General features: G+C 53.1%; 8 protein-coding genes across 8 annotated transcripts; 6 read left to right on the top strand and 2 right to left on the bottom strand.

Moving 5' to 3' along the window:
* Positions 1–315: 315 nt before the first annotated feature.
* B0I36DRAFT_256517 (uncharacterized protein) lies at positions 316–594 on the top strand (the record flags this gene model as incomplete). The annotated part of the gene is made up of 1 exon (XM_046150946.1): positions 316–594. A coding segment is annotated over one exon (279 nt), but the record flags the coding sequence as incomplete, so codon positions are not given.
* Positions 595–786: 192 nt separating this feature from the next.
* Positions 787–1,691, top strand: B0I36DRAFT_340338 (uncharacterized protein). The gene has a single exon (XM_046155938.1). It carries the CDS (start codon positions 887–889, stop codon positions 1,598–1,600), a length of 714 nt encoding a protein of 237 aa, XP_046005021.1. The 5' UTR covers positions 787–886; the 3' UTR covers positions 1,601–1,691.
* Positions 1,692–2,817: 1,126 nt separating this feature from the next.
* Positions 2,818–5,840, top strand: B0I36DRAFT_389651 (uncharacterized protein; the record flags this gene model as incomplete). Its single annotated transcript, XM_046161346.1, has 3 exons — positions 2,818–3,721; positions 3,780–3,939; positions 5,425–5,840. The coding sequence occupies exons 1-3, from the start codon at positions 2,861–2,863 to the stop codon at positions 5,838–5,840; spliced, it is 1,437 nt and encodes a 478-aa protein (XP_046005020.1). The 5' UTR covers positions 2,818–2,860.
* Positions 5,841–5,878: 38 nt separating this feature from the next.
* On the top strand, positions 5,879–6,283 carry B0I36DRAFT_340332 (uncharacterized protein; the record flags this gene model as incomplete). Its single annotated transcript, XM_046155937.1, has 1 exon — positions 5,879–6,283. The coding sequence occupies one exon, from the start codon at positions 5,879–5,881 to the stop codon at positions 6,059–6,061; it is 183 nt and encodes a 60-aa protein (XP_046005019.1). The 3' UTR covers positions 6,062–6,283.
* Positions 6,284–7,284: 1,001 nt separating this feature from the next.
* B0I36DRAFT_356115 (ankyrin repeat-containing domain protein) lies at positions 7,285–8,850 on the bottom strand (the record flags this gene model as incomplete). The annotated part of the gene is made up of 1 exon (XM_046157536.1): positions 7,285–8,850. One exon carries the CDS (start codon positions 8,848–8,850, stop codon positions 7,285–7,287), a length of 1,566 nt encoding a protein of 521 aa, XP_046005018.1.
* Positions 8,851–11,908: 3,058 nt separating this feature from the next.
* B0I36DRAFT_356114 (uncharacterized protein) lies at positions 11,909–13,250 on the top strand (the record flags this gene model as incomplete). Its single annotated transcript, XM_046157535.1, has 5 exons — positions 11,909–11,967; positions 12,039–12,174; positions 12,759–12,809; positions 13,102–13,139; positions 13,214–13,250. 5 exons carry the CDS (start codon positions 11,909–11,911, stop codon positions 13,248–13,250), a joined length of 321 nt encoding a protein of 106 aa, XP_046005017.1.
* Positions 13,251–13,477: 227 nt separating this feature from the next.
* B0I36DRAFT_206273 (uncharacterized protein) lies at positions 13,478–14,076 on the top strand (the record flags this gene model as incomplete). Its single annotated transcript, XM_046148842.1, has 2 exons — positions 13,478–13,557; positions 13,608–14,076. Coding segments are annotated over 2 exons (549 nt in total), but the record flags the coding sequence as incomplete, so codon positions are not given.
* A 30-nt stretch (positions 14,077–14,106) lies between these two features.
* B0I36DRAFT_389650 (kinase-like domain-containing protein) lies at positions 14,107–15,257 on the bottom strand (the record flags this gene model as incomplete). The annotated part of the gene is made up of 2 exons (XM_046161345.1): positions 15,023–15,257; positions 14,107–14,967 (listed from the first exon to the last, which is right to left on the bottom strand). The coding sequence occupies exon 2, from the start codon at positions 14,956–14,958 to the stop codon at positions 14,107–14,109; it is 852 nt and encodes a 283-aa protein (XP_046005015.1). The 5' UTR covers positions 14,959–14,967; positions 15,023–15,257.
* Positions 15,258–15,754: the final 497 nt, after the last annotated feature.

The raw sequence follows: 15,754 nt of genomic DNA, 5'->3' as shown, positions 1-15,754 counted from the left end.
CTCCATATTTGGCTTTCATTAGCTGATGCTCAGTGATCCGGTTATGGCGAGGCGTCCTGATTGAAGAAATGGTTCAGTCCCCTGCAAATGCTCTGCGAGATTGAGGCATTTAGCTTCGAACCACCCTCGTTTGGCTAGGCCATCAACTGTGCACTGGTTAGGTCGTGATTAATTCCATTCCGAACAGCACCTCATTACTGTAAGTCTGCCCCCCGTCTCGCGACCAGGGTACTTCGCGACCACCCCAAACCCCACCAAAATCGCTAAAATCGCTACCTTGTCACTCGGCTATAACTCAGCTAATAAATTAGCTATAGACCTAATAGCCATTTGGCCAAGATAGGAGCAGAGCAATCAGCCATCTGCCCCTGCGGGCTGGCAGAAGAAACTGTGGAGCACTTCGTTTTCCGCTGCCCACAATGGAAACAACACCGTGCGAAGCTGTACCAGCAGACAGATACTCTAAGAGGAAACCTATCATTCTTCCTAGGAGGCAAAAGCATACGAGACACGCGCCTATGGACACCCGCCATGGAAGCAGTTCATGCCACCATAGCATATGCCAGAGCAACCCAAAGGTTAGACCCAAAATAAGGAAGCGTACCCGAAAGGTGTAAATATAGGGTTAGAAGAATGAACCATTCAATAGTGAAGTGTATAGGCTTGACGAGGATATGCACTAAAGCAGGAAACGTAAGATAAATAGCGCTAGAGCTCTTTAGGCTTAGTGCCTCCGGGCGTAATAAATCTCTCTCTCTCCCCCTCACATCACGTGCTACCCACTTCAATTTTTGAAACGACACCGGGGCTCCAGCCTCCTTGACCGCCATTTTGACTATCATTACGAATCTACTCGCTTCGGGCAACGGGCCTTCTTGAACGGGCAATGCATGTTGCAAACTCGCTCCCTTCCGATGCTACCCGCGCCCCTGCAAATAGCATGCCTGAGATAATCTGCTTGGCCGATTCCGACGACGAGGTGATATATCTACGCACATGTACAAAGCAGCCTCGCTGGGACCCAGGTGCTCGTCGCGATATCTCAAGAAAGTTATCAAAGGAGCCCACACGCCGACCACCGCCTTCGAAGGATGCGCGAAGACACCGAAATACTGATGTTTTCCTTGCACCTAAACGGTCAACGCGCTGCCCTCGTTCTCGAGCGAACCCTAAAGCGACTGCCCGCTGTGGAAATTGTCGACGGAGGGCCGAAGCGACTGCAACACATTCTATTCCCGCGGAAATCATTGGAAAACTGGTGAAGCTAGGGTACCAACGGAACGTCCAGCGTCAGCAATCCCAACCTCCAGTATATGGCTGCTTTGACAAGTCAGGCAGTTTCTGCCGCCGACTCTATTACTCGCAAAACACCATGGATCGCGCAGGGTCGGCACCAATCTCCCACGACCAAGTTGAGTACAACGCTCGGTTTCAGGGAATGACTCGCCAGCAAGTTCGAGCTACAGCGTGTCACTACCTGAAAGAAAGTATGGCCCTTTTCTGGCTGAAGGCGAGGTATGATTTGGATGGTCTGCGAGCCGCTGAACACACAAGACGTCGTTGGAAGCTGCTTAAGCCTAAAACTAGAGTCGAAATATGATAGCAATGCCTTACTTTCGTCTCCCTCTTGAAACTTATCTAGCGAAAGGACAACAATAAGTGGCTATGAACCCATTTGCTTGAGCGATGGCGCTGAGCGCCAAAGCGAACAATTCCACTATAACGCCGCTGCTGCTTGGTGGCCACGATTTGTTGTCTGGATCGGAAGCGTGAGCAAATCTATGTTGCTCCTGTGAATAACAACGAACATTGCTCGATTCGCAATCTGAGGATGGTCATGTGCGTTCTTCAGCAGAAACCTGTGTATATCGCGAATCTGTTGCTGCCCTCTTCTAAGTAACTTAGTTTCTACGTAAATAGTGCAGTGTAGGCAACGTGAACGGCGCGAAGCTGTAAATTCTGAGCAATACCTATTCTGGGCAATATCTATTTTTAGTGATACCCTCTCTCAGAGTGAAGTCGCCTACCCCTGGTTGCTGGTGGGCCAGCACAGAGATTACTCGAACTCGTGCTGGCGTCTCTATAACCTAAATATGATACAGAGACAGAGAGGAGCACTTAGAGCTAACATTGGAAGTAGAAAACGGAAATCGAGCACGGTCGAAAGTCGTAAAGCGGGAAGGCAGTACAGAGGTTTGATCGTTCATCTTATTGACATAAGCATTGCAGTCTGACAAGGGAGTAAGATATCCATGATTCTATTGCGGTTAATTCCCAGATTCACATTTAGCCATATGGAAGGTTCGGAGCGTAGACTGGAAATAGCTTTCTACAAGGATTGACCGTCGGGTACAGGTATACAGTTGCCTCCTCGTTGGAAGATTGCCCATTATGTAAATAGCTCATTTCGAGCAAATGCTTATATTGGGCAATGTCACACTCATTGTTGCTGTGACTTCATAGCAAGCCGCTGGAGGTCTGCCAGGCCGCAAGGACATTTTCTCAGCTCGGCCTTGCCAGCGACAACCAGGAGCATTAAGTGCGACCGAGTCTGGAGCCTGCTCGGCAGTAGAGCTTGCTCCAGGACGAGCCCGGTCGTCCATGGGTCCTGACCGACTTAACTGGTTGGGACGGATTAGCATTAATCCGTCGTTCCGTTTCATTCTGATGCGACGTGCCAAGCCACAGGTCCGATTGTGTCCCCATATTTATTTTTTGTCGGGTGCGACACAGGTGGCCGCATTCAAGCATCCTTGAAATCAAGTGGGTCCCTTACGTGTTTTGGTGCTTTGTTTAACGTTACCTTTCATTCTTTGCAACCTCCTCCTTCCCCCCAAACCACGACACGACCGCCGCAACCATGGCTCTGAGCGAGGACCAGATCAAGATCATCGCGGAGAACCCACTCGATGAGGCATTGAAGGACGTTCGCGTTAAACTGCGCGATTGCGCCGATGTGCTGAAGGGCGGCATTGTAGCAAACCTCTTGGGTGCACTTGTCACTTCTTCAGCAGCATTCAACCTACCTGCACCAGACAGAAGCGGTAATGTTGCCGGAAAGCTATTCACCATACAGCAGAGTGTCCGCGGAGGCTCACTCAAGCTTGAACAATTCAGACCACTCATTGACATTGTCGTTGCCACCTCTCTCGACACCGAAGTCTGGGTAGTCGTCATCGACCTCATCGAAGCCGTCAAGCCGTCGACGCCCCCGCCTTCCAGCATCATACCCGCGTTTTTCGGAACGCCAGCAAAAACGAGCTCCAGCCGACTGGATGACAGCGAGACCCGTGACATTGTCGAACGCGAGCTTTTTTTTGAAATAAAAGACTACATGCACCGAGGAGTGCCGGGGTTTTTCGAGAAGCACTTCGACTCGGCAACACGGGACGAGAAACATCGACAAATGCTCAAGTTGACTCTGGCAAATCACGACGGCTCGCATTGGAAGGGCTTCCCAACCGATCCATGGGAGAAGCCCGTCTGGGAGTGGCTGGTTGCGCTGGAGGAGAGCTCCTTGACAGGCGCGCCGTATACGCTGCATGCAACCAGAACTGCTACCGAGTTCAAAGAGCGCAAAGGCCAGATGGACGTGTTCTTTCAGAGGACCAAGAGCGGGAACCGTCGATCCACGTTCAAAGATGTTCTTGTCGTGGGTGAACATAAACGGTCTTCCAATTCATCCGACTTCAAGGCGTGCCTGTTGCAGCTCACGAGGCATGTCCGAACGGACCGTCGGCATAAGTCCCATGAAATCCAAGACTTACCCATGGCCCGAGGTCGTGAGGGTGTGCCAGACGTGCACGATCCAGGGCTTCTCCGCCATGCTCGACGCGACTGCCACTGCTGCCACTCCCAGCACTAGCGGCGGCGAGGGCCGGCCGTTCCGGTTCGTTTATGTCAGCGGCATGGGCGCGGAGCCGGACCAGACGTTTGTCGGTATGACAACATCACTTCAGAGGCAACGGCTGAATGGACGCTCTGTTCTGTCGCAACCGGTTAGGCCCTGTCTGTGCCCGATGACCTTCAGGAAGCAGCAACTGTGTCAATGCAGGGTCCTCTAGCCGCGCTCCATTTTTGGCGGCTCCTTCTCTTTGCTGCCCCGCCCTCTGCTGCTCCATTTCTTGGCTGCTCTCATTCTCGAGCGAGCTAGGGCTCCCGGGGTTGCTTGCCAGTGGAGACCCACTTCTCCAAGGGCGGATGGCATGCCGCTCCACCCATGTAAGTTTTCGCATGACGGAAGTGGTTCCGCGTATCCAGCTCAGGCAAGTCCTGGAGGTCTGTGGAAGAAGGCATTCTGAGCCCGCCATGCTCGACCTCGGCGCGGCGTTCTCAACAACCAGCTCCATGGTACTTCCGATAGCTTGTACTAGGTGTCTCCTACGTAGGCACGTCAATGCTAATCAGTCAGCGTCCCGGCGAAGGGGTCTCATCAAAAGTATAGCGTACAGTATTGTGCAATGTCTCTCTGAGACTTGACTAGCTCCTATGTTCGAGTGCACGCCGAGCAATGGCGGAGAGTCCGCGCAGCACCAGGAGGAGCCGAAAGTAGTGTCCTTGCTACATGGTAAGCTGCGGCGCAAGAAACCAGCTGCACAAACTAGCTCTCTGCTCAGCGTACCGAAGTGGATGGAACTGGGGTCCTGTGGGGAAGCTCCATTTTCGGCGCTCGCAGATCTCGGATGACCTTGCTGCCTATTCGGGTGCAGTAGGTGAAGCTTACAACGTGGGCGCTGCGTGACGTCGACTCCGACTCTCGTTTGTTCTTGGCTGGTCAAAAGAATAAGAGCCCACATGGTCTGCTGTCTCAGTCCTCAGACTTCCCAACTCTCCATAGTAGCCCACGCCAACTACCGTAGCATCACCAGAGTCAGCCGGAGTACCCTGAAAACGACTTGAGAGGACAGGCTCTGTTCTCTAGCACTTCATATGCGATGACTTCTAAGCCTGCCCAAGTCCGACTGCCGTCAATCCAGGACATGGTTCCGGAGTCGCACCTCGTCACTTCCGGACACATGGGGCAGTACAGCCTTGTCCATGGTCACCGAGTGAGCGAGGAGAATAACACTACTTCCGGGTCATGGGCTTCCTCACAGCCACAAGCGACAGACGGCCTCAGCGCTTACTATTCGCAACTGTGGCTCGCTGACCCCACGGGACCACTACTCGCAAGCGGTCCATACACTGTCCTAGCGACTTATTACTTGGTCCTGCCGATGTGTGGTGCTGGTAGTCATCTGCACTATCCTTCATTGGTGCCGCTTCCGCCTGTCGAGATGCCGGACCTAGTTCGCCCGGCTCTGGCGCAGCTACCAGAGCTGCAAGGCAGCCAGACTCATCACGAACCAGAGACAACGATCTCGAGCTGGAACGCCGCGCAGTCCCCGAGCAGCATGTATCAAGAGACTCTGTATTGCTCTCCAGGCCCAGCATACAGCGGAGCTCCAAATGCCGTCCTACGGAGCCCGGAAGCACGGCTGTGCGAAGACCTGTCTAGCGGTACTTCAACGCAGCTGCACGACGAGCATAGCATGGCCATTGCCGGCACAGAGACCACGGTGGGATCAAGCCTGCTCAACATCAACGGTGGAAACCGACTCCTTTACCCGTCTCCAGGCGAGCTCGTCAACAAACATGTCCCGAAACACGATCGAAAACAAGTCAAACGGCGCCAGCGTGGGTCCGCAGGCTCGAAGAAAGCGCGCAACAGAGGTGTCAATGCTCAGAAAGCCATCTGTGACAGCTGCGAGAGAGAATCTGGTTCAAGGAGTGAGCTCACACACGCGTCAGACGGGATGCGAAGCCGAATCCTCGCACGGAAATTAGAAAGCAAGACGTGATGCATGCCTAAGGCCGCTGCTATGGTGGTAAAGAAGTTATGCAAGAGAGAAGCAAACAATATCACAGCAGCCAAACTGATTTACCAAGGACATGTGTATGTAATTCGGGTGCCGAACATGGCGATGGACGACTTCGGACACTAAGAGGCGTGATGCTGACCGAGACAGCAAGGCCACAAAGGGTGCGTTGCGTTGTGGAAATTTGCACCCTCAACTGTTGAGGTCACCCACGCCCCAGAGGAGAGGGGAGGGGTCCGCCTGAACAACAGAAGGGGGGACCTCCGCAGGTGAAAGGGATTCTGATCGGTGAAGTTGTGTTGTCCTTACACTTGCAAGGCATGTGCATGAAGCCAGAAGCAAGCCACTGTCGTCGAACCAAGAAACGGGCATATGCCGAATCGCCAGGAGTGTCGCACCAAAGCTTTGCCCCTGAAAGCAGGGTGGGGATAGGCCCCAATGCTGCGGCTGATTGGACAAGGTCAAGCGACAAGTGCATGACGTCCCGCTCAGCAGCGCGCAGAGAGACCCTTGCAACTGGGACAGAACGGAGCGCTGGAAGCCGGGGTTATCCTTGCCAGTCTGCAATTGATCGAAGATCTGACAGGTAGGAAGAAATCATTCTGGGGCAGCATCATGCGATTCACCCTTCCTCAACAGCATTCTAGACTATGACCATGGAGCTCCGTTTGCGGCATGCCTGCTGGAGGGACCTGTCCTCGATCCATGCTCAATAGGAACATTGTAGCACCTTCCTGTAGATCTAGCAAGAGTATATAGCTTGGTGATATAATGGCTCAGTGTTAGGAAGTCGGGTGGCAGATACGTGCTATCCCAGACCTCTATTCCGATCGGAGTCGTACGGATCGACACTGCATATAATGTCACCGTCAATGTTGCTCGCATGACCAAAACAACCCCGACCTTTTACGTCCAAGGCTAGCTCGATTTTCCAACTCTATGTTTTAGCTTCGATGAACTCATTTGCGTCCTTTTCTTTCCACCTTCACATCTAGATTATCACGCAAAAGGTCGTTCGTCATTAGAGAAATGCTCCTTTGAGCTCCCACCCTTGTGCGCGCGAAGAAACTCGCAAGTCAAATTACTTCGGACACTAGGAGCATCCTGCCCCAGCAGGGTCAGCCATCATCCCTTTCCCCGGAGCCTCCAACGTTGTGAATCAATAAGTTTCGTGAATACTTCGGCCTCCTCCCGGGCGATTGCTGCATGGCCCATCAGGAACATTTGGGCATCGGGATCAGCAAGAACTTGGCCGAGTGCACGGATGCGCGCAGCGGGCACTCTCTGATGCAGCTCCGACACAAGCGCCCGGCGCATGATTGATTCGAAGGGGTGATAAACAGTTGCAATCGTTAGGGCCGCCTGTAATAGCTCGTCGTCTTTGATTGGCTTGTTGTGCTCTCTAGTCGCCAAACCGTATCTTGAATCAATCACCCGAGTTAGACTGAAAGAGATTGCGGCGGCATCCAGGTAACACTTCTCCACGTCCCCTGCCTCGAAACTCGCCCACATACCATTGCAATGCTGTAAGCGATAGATTGCGCAACCATATACTGGAAAGCTTCCCGTTCATGCCGTGAGCGCTCCATGCACGCCCGACAGCTTGGATTTTAGTGTCCTGCGCCGACACAAGGACGCTGTCCTGAGCCCAATCGGCCAGTCGGTAGATCCAGTTTTGCGTCCACGACTGCATGACCTCTTCGACTAGTCGAGCCTTCGGCGCCGCATACTTAGAGATAGATGCTCCGTATTCCTCGGCGAACCATTCGGCAACTCGCCGATTGTGGGAAACGGCGTGCTCAAAGACAGTCTGTCCAAGAAGATCTTTGGCGAGCGGGTCTGCACCGAGTCTCAGCAGACTTTTGACAATCTCTATATTGCCAGACTTGACTGCAATGTGAAGTGCTGTGCCGCCCACGCCGAGAGCGTTGATGTCAAGCTTAGCTTCCGTGACGAGGAACTCGATGATTGCTTCCCTACTTCCAGTAACCTCGGACTCTACAGCATATCCGATGAGCAGTCTCCCGGCGAGGTCGGCGTTTGGAAGGGTCCTGGCTTCTGAAATCAAGCGGAGGATATCCAAGAATCCTCGAGATATGGCGCTGGCAGCTAGAAGCAACCCATTGTGGTGGGTGGGCGCCCCTTTTTCTAGCAGGTACTGCACCGCCTCTTGGCAACCACAGTTGACTGCCGTGAGAATTGGCAATGACCGTAGTATTGGAGATACAATGTTAACGCCGCGGTTGTGGAGAAACTCCAGCACATTGATATGTCCACCAAAGGCAGCGACAGATGCGGTGGTGTGATCGCCGATCGCCCAGTCCAGCTGCACCGAGAAGTTTGCGCACAGATACTTGAGCAAGTCGACATCTCCCCGCACAGCAGCGCACACTGCCGACTTTGCGAGCAGATGTGCGGTTGGTGGTTTGGCAAGATTCTGCAAGGTAGTGGCGAATCGCTGGCAGGACCCAAACCTGGCCTGCGCGAGAGCAACGTCCGGCGGGAAAGGCCCAACGGTCGCGAGGCGCTCATAGTATGTGTCGGCTTCCTCGATGCGGGTCTGAATCATAAGGGCAAGGGCTGCAGTCTCCAGCCAGGCAGGCGTATTTTCAGCCCGACTCCTTCGTAAGCTGATAAGGACAAAAGCGGCAAAGTGATCGTTATAGTTGTCTGTGGGTGCTGGCACTTGGTTGTACATAACTCGCAAAAGAAATTTGATATCCTTCTCAGTGTCGAACGCATCGCAGCCATATAGTTGTTCTTCAATCGCAAGTTCGCGAAACGGCAACCCTGATTGAACTTGGCGGTGATGGATACCAGGGCCATATACGCCTCTGAAGGCAGCTTTCGCGGCATCTCTCAGGTCGCGAGAAGCCTTCTCCACCTGCGTCAAGGATCTGGCATCGAGATGTTCAAGGATGCAAAGGAGCAGCTCTCGGGGTAACAGTAAGAGCTGACTTGGTGATAAGTCAAAAGATTGACTGTCGTTCATTATGGCAAGGTAGAACCAACCGGTAAGTCGGTCCGCGACAATGAGCAAGGGGTGAGCGGATGCACAGGATGTATTTCAAAGAGCTACATGGTACCAGAGAATATGGCTCCGCCTGACAAGAAGGGTCAATGACTTCAAGTAAAAGGCCGAACAGGAGGCCCAAAATTCACATGTCTATAATGTACTGTAAGCCTGGAGAAAATAGCTCACGCGATATCTGGAGAACTGCGAGCGTTTAGACCAGGAAAAATGGAGCCTTGCAAACTTGTAACAATTAACGTAATCCACAAGCAAGTGAGCCACACAAGCAAGTGAGCCACCCACCAGGTACCCGTACGACAATGTATAAGAGAATTCAACCATAACGCCTGAAATCAATTAAAACTATGAGGAATCCTCTTCTTCAGAGGCAGATACAACTTTCTGACACGTACGAGCATTATGGCCGGGCTCGCCGCAGACGCCACATCGTCGCGCGCGCGTTTCTGGCCTCCTCGTATGACCACTATTCTGACTCGTTTCCGCCCTTAACTGCTGCGTCGCATCGATTTGAGCCTTCAAATCCTTTGCCTGATCAATCGTGAGGGACCCTCCTTTCTGTAGCTGTTTTCTTTTCGTACGACGACGGCGGCTAAGGCGGTCGTTTGCATCTCGAAGTTCGGCGAGGTCATGGCGCATAAGGGTCTGCTCGTGTACCATCATTGTGATTCCTTTGTTTAGCTGCCGCAGGCTCTCAATAATGGACGACGGAGAGCTATTCTGGTGTCGTACGATGCGATTTCTAATATACTCCGTCTGCGATTCGGCCTCAATTGCGTTATTCGGCGTCTTTGAAACCCAAGGGAGTGGCAGTCCAGCAGAGGAACCTGGCGGTGTTGGCGTGTGAAACTTTACATCCAGCTGCGAAATCACATAATCCGGGTCGTACGGTACTAGCCCAGTTGCTCTAAAGCCTGCCTGGATGTTTGACTTTGTCATCGCAGCGTCGTACGCCTTATAAAAGGCTGGGAGGAAGTCCTCCTTTGAGATATGGGTAATATGCGCCCGCATAAGACCCTCGATTTCTTTACCGTACGCCCGTTTTAGAGGGCTAAAGCACCCAACATCGAGAGGCTGGAGCTTATGTGATGAGTGAGCAGGCATACAGAGCGTCACAATGTACTGTTCCTTGCAGTAGAGCTCGAAATCGACGGAATGGTGGCTCCCGTGGCCGTCGAGGATGAGGAGGCGGTAGGTGCCCTTCGTACGACTCTTCGTATGGAAATCGAAGTGTTTAACCCATTCTAGACCTCTCTCGTTTGTCGTCCAGCCGTTCTCTGAAAGCGCGATTACCCAGTCGGCCGGTAGAGGGCTATTCGCGGTCCAGGAGTCGAGGTGGACCTTCCCCGCGAAGATGATATATGGTGGGATCGAATAGCCGTACGACGCGATACCCTGGATTACTGTAACCCATTCCTGATTGCCTTGTTGCACGGTTCTTGGCCTCCCGCGTCGATCGGAGGTCGTAGCGACAGTTTCGGCGGAGATCTTGCCCATTGCGAAGCCCGTTTCGTCGAAGTTGTAGATGTCGTTATCGTGGATCCCGTATTTCGCGATTATGTTTCGTACGAGGGAAAACCACGCGCAATACGCGTCTGGATCTTCGCAGAGGACTCTCTGATAGTCGATTCTTCGATTAAAACGCGTCCGGAGCTCAGGTCGTCGTCGTACGAAGTTCGTACCCCAGTTCGTTCCGACGCGCAGCGCGTCGCGTTCGCGGAGGAGTCGATCGGCCATTTCTCGAACACCACTAAGGCGCGGTGGAAATGAAGGCGAATCTAAGTCGATTATATATCGTACAATGCTATCCTCTTCGTACGAGGTTAAATTCTGATTATGTGGTCGGAGATCGCGTTTCGCAGGTCGGCCGGCTTGTCGTCGTTGGAGGGTAGCACGGGATACATTGTAGATGGATGCAGCCTTTCGTACACTTAATTTTGGATCCGATTGGAGCGCATTAAGCGCTAGAATAAGGTCGCTTTCAATTGATTGCCGTCCCATTATTGTTGGTGGAGAAAAACGAGGAAAGGGAGCGTCCATTGGAAATTGGATGAAAGTGGCTCACTTGCTTGTGGCTCACTTGCTTGTGGATTCCGTTATAAGCTAAAAGATAAAGGGCAAGCCTTCTCCTGGTTGACCAGCTCGGTGCATTGAAATGTTCCTCTCCTCCCTGTCTAGTCTAAATTGTCTCCAACTCAGGTCAGGAACAGTGCTAAAAACATAGACAAAACGAATACGTGCCATATTGACACTCTAGAAGCAATATTGGGGTTGCCAGCAGTGTATACCACCTGCCCAAGTTGCGAGCGCCACGTTGATTATGAAGGCTATTCATTCAACGCATGCTCATTGTCTACCAGTCCAGCCCGTCGCGCTTCGGTCCTCCATACGTCTGCCCCGAAGTGCTCGATGATATAAAGCTCCGCGCACTCTCGCGCGTCGGCATCGAGCAACTCCAATGGCACATCGCTAGCTGGCCAAGTTGCTACCAATCCCCGCTGCTGGCTGAGCTGCAACTCTGAGACCGTGTGGGGCTCTGAGTAATATTCTGACTCGTTTTCACACTCAAATCTTTGGCTGGCCTCTTTAAAATACCACCCCCATTGCTCACCTAGATGTTCCGATACCCAACGCTGCAGCTCTTCCCAAGTCTCATCGACGAAGAAGGACCGCATGGCGAGCGGAATGTCATCCCACTCGACAGTAATGATGATGTTGCCTGATCCGCGATCTTGGCGAAAAGATAAGTCGCGGACCGGATAGTAAAGTCCTTCAGGCAGCGCAACTCGGTACTTGAAAGGCTTTGGCGGAATCTCAAGCGGACGAGCTTCGCCGTCGGGCTGGGCGCGTGTAAGCCTTTGCGTGCCGTTCTCTTTGCCGCAAGCACCGGGGATGTCCATTAAACGCGCTCGCTTCTGGGGTCGGCCAGTACTCGGCATGTTTGTGTTGCGGTGGCCCCGGCATCCCAGCTTCGACGTTCCTTGGAGATGGAGCTCTAGAGGCTCCCTCATCGGCCGCAATGGCGACTGCTCAAGCTGCGCGTGACTCTGCCCTTCTTCGATCGACGCCATTGCCGAGGTAATAGACTTCTGCGTCAAGATGGATGGAGGATTGAGGGGCAGGCTAGAATGTGGATGACTGCCCGACAGTTCGTTGGTCCGTAGCACTGTCGTGCTGTTTTGTGCCACTGGAGTACCTGGCCTCGCCGAACCTTCCATTTTGCCAGAGCAAGGATATACTTCTGTGTACCTCTTCAGCTCCGGTGGACGTGGGTGTCTGTCAACAGTACGACGCCGGTTGCGGGAGGTTTGAGCCGTGGTGTTACCTGCTGTTATTTGAGTGCAGGTCCTCGAACCAAGGTCATCGTGCTGCGGGCCATTGCGACATACCCGTCATGGTGAAAGCGCTCCGCTCGGGCTTGATCTTCGGAGCAGCTTGGCGTCCGTCGTGTTTGGTCGGTCATGGAGTGCTTTGGGCTCAATTCCATTGTCCTGTATAGGGTAATCAAGGAGGGACGAGCCGTCTGATTAAGTACGACGCCGAGCTAGAATTATGCTCCATAAGTCGCTCTTCTTGCCTGACTGGCAGCTTGAAAGCGAATTGGTCGAAGCCCATCCCTGCCCGTCGTGTGGGTCGTCACCCATTCCCCCAGGCTGGAAGAGCCACTTTTGGAGCCGGTGCAACTATCACTGCCTGTCCAACGACAGGGCCACCGGGGCCAAGACCTCCTTCAATAAGGCGTCCCCACTGGATACATGGAGCAGTAGTAGCCAACCGGTAGTGACGAGCTGTCAATGGAGCTTTTGGCCCAGAGGCATTGCTTCGACATGGATATCCAGCTCGTGTTTGATAAATCATGGGAAAATTAGGCTTCGGTGTCTGCCTACGATCAAACCTCAGGCGTCGAGGCTACCTTCATGGTAAAGAACTTCGCTTGATAGGCCGGGACTTTTATTTACACTCCAAACCGAGTAACGCAGCTTGGTACCAAGCTTACAAGCAACCAGGGGCAGACTTGCCGTCAAATACCACTCAAGCACGCCCTGGGGAAATAATACGAAAGGATGGCAACTTTGACTGCCTGACCAACAGTAGGGCCACTAGCACAAGTCGCTGAGACCTCCGCGAGGGCAGGACCCTCGCGGCCCAATACGCGGTCGCGGAAGAGTGCATACAAACCAGTCTGACTAATGATGCACTCGGGAACCACAGCCACTTCTGGATCTTTGGGATTCTGTTGTGGAAGCCAGGTAAAGTTGTCCGACTGCTTAGTCCTATGAGGCATTCGCGCCGTCCATCATGCGCCCTCCTCATTTTGTACTAGATCGCGTACGGGGCCAGATGCCGTCATGCATGAATGAAAGTGAGCCTGCCTCGACAGCGTAATGATTGGCTCGGAAGGGACCGGGGTATACCCGCGCGCGTAGGCAGATCAGCTGAAGGAGTTGGAGTCAAGTGGGGACGCACGCGTCAGGCTCGAGTAATATATATTCTGTTGTTCTCACACCTCATCACGAACGAAACTTCTACGCTATTCATCACTTGCGAACTTTTATTCCCCATCTCACCGCCTCAGTTCAAACACGCCATGCCATCGGAAAAGGACCGCCTATATGTAGCGTTATACGCTCGCGGTGGTAACCCAACTATGCCGGGGCTTGAAGACAAGTTAGTCCTACCTCACTTTGTGCCGGTGAGCCTTAACTGACGGTGAATAGGTATCATTGGGCCTTGATAGTTGGGCCGAAGTTGGAATCAAGTACCAGCCAAGGGTATCGCTTCCATGCCAAGGAAAAATTGTCGTTCTCTGGCAATCCACCTGAGGCCAAATGGGAGTGGCATTACGAGGAAGTGACAACCTCCATGACAGCAACCTCAATGCTACTTGTCCGTATCGTGGTCGGCAAGGTCAAAAGTACAAGTCGGCTACGGTCGATATTCCAGCAAATACCCGTTAGACCGGAGGTCGAAGGATGGAATTGCGTCGGGTGGGTACGGGAAGCATTGCATACTACTACGCAGGATAGCAGGGCATTGAGTAAGGCCGCCGGCACTTGGGACTTGGTGAGAGACACGGCAATGTGGTATGTTGAAAGCAAGAAGACCGCCAATCGCTTCGATGGGACCTACGACTACGACCCAACTCAAGTAGCAACGTGGGATATGCTGTCAGAGAAGGAGCTTATGCAAAATTACGGGTTTGAGATCTTGCTTAATCTAGATAGCACCGAAATGCTTCCGTCTGATCCTTTCCATCTCCAGTTCATGCGGCATGGGCTCCAAGAACTTGTCTACCTCTGATGCCCAGAACTCATTCGTGGGATTGACGTACTTCGCAGAGGTGTACTCCCAGTATGTGGGTAACCACCCTGCAGTCTCCCAGTCCACAATACCCACCACATTGTCCCCTTCGACCATAATGTTCAGGCTGCTCAGGTCACCATGAGTCAGCACAAGCTGATCACCTGATCGGCGATAGAAATCGAAGAGCTCGTGCACATCATGGGGTAGAGCCGCATATTCACTATCCAAGTCTGCGCCGTTGGCAAGTGCCTCGTGGAATTCCCGCAGTGTGCGGAAGGGTCCCCAAAGCGGCTTGGAAGGCAAGCGAGCGTCGTACAACGGACCTCCGCCCACACCTCCGACACCTGTCCCTGGAGGCGGCGCCACAGAGCGAAGTTCAGCGAGCATAAGACGGAGCTGGGCGAGTATCATGGCTTTTGACTGCTCAGTGCGGGTTTGCCAGCCACTCCAAGCCATTCTTCCACGCAGTCTGCTCATGACAAGGTAGGTATTCCCTTTGTGGACAAACGCGCAATATACCTTCGGTACAGGAATAGATGTGTGCCGAGCCACGAATCGCATGGCATTGGCTTCGGCTAGAGTCGCGACTGGCTTCACCTTGATGCACATATGGAAGAAGCACACTGGCCCAGACTGCTTTTTCCATAGACGATGAAGGACTTTGTTGGTTCTTGCAGCAATCAAGAGGACGATGAGACGGCGTGTGACAAGGCCAGCACCGATGGCTTCCGCGTTTGACGACATGGTGTGGGATCGATGGTTCATCGAATGAGCCTGTGGTGGGAATTGTTAGCCCCAAATGTCTATTTGACCTAGAACAACGACTGACTCTCGCGTGTATGTGTGTCTCGTACCTGCTCAGCCAAGTTAGGGTCGTCTTGGCGCGAGATGTTATGGTGGTTCAGCGAACTGACGGTTCCGGCAGGGCTTCCGCGATGCTGAGTGCGAGGCCCCTTATGCGAAGCGAAGCTCCCGGAGGTGAGAACGAGCAGTTGACCCGAGATTGGTATCCTTTTTTCTGTCAAGACAGGTTGGTGTCAGACCGGATGTGATTCGCGCAAGAGCTTATCCCAGTCGCGAGAGAGACGCGAATTTGAAGGAGGGAAAGCGGGGCACGTGACTAAGCAAATTTCATGGTGCGACCGCCCCCCGTTGACACCGCGACGACTCGCTTCTCAGCTCGCGCCGTAGCTCGCATCTCGCCGGCTCTGTTCTCACCGCTCTGCTATAGTCCATTCGACGCCCTCAGCATCACCTCCTGGTGGCATGATAAACAGGGCGTCGAGAACGAGAGCTGGGGAGCTTGGATCTATGCTCATGCGGATAGGAGGAACCTTCTAGGTATTCTAGCAGGCTAATGGCTAACGTCAAGTCGGGTGGACGCCGCTGAGAGCTGCTCGTTTCCTCTTGCTCAGCAACTTCAGTGGCACGGAATCTCGTGGGAACCTCCTCGGGTGTAGATCATGTCAGCTTCACACTCGAACAACTCACAAGACTTCTGCAGCGAAGTGTATTAACGAGAAGTGTGTACATACACCCCTGTTTACCCATCGCAAGGTTA

The sequence above is a fragment of the Microdochium trichocladiopsis genome (genome assembly GCF_020744255.1).
Source record: "Microdochium trichocladiopsis strain MPI-CAGE-CH-0230 chromosome Unknown B0I36scaffold_14, whole genome shotgun sequence".
Lineage (NCBI taxonomy): Eukaryota > Fungi > Ascomycota > Sordariomycetes > Xylariales > Microdochiaceae > Microdochium > Microdochium trichocladiopsis.
The sequence above is the reverse complement of the archived record's forward strand: the minus strand, read 5'-3'. Positions and strand labels throughout refer to the sequence as shown.

Bases quoted from the DNA above. Each gene is read 5' to 3' on its own strand.
- B0I36DRAFT_340338 (XM_046155938.1), top strand. From the start codon at position 887: ATGCATGTTGCAAACTCGCTCCCTTCCGATGCTACCCGCGCCCCTGCA.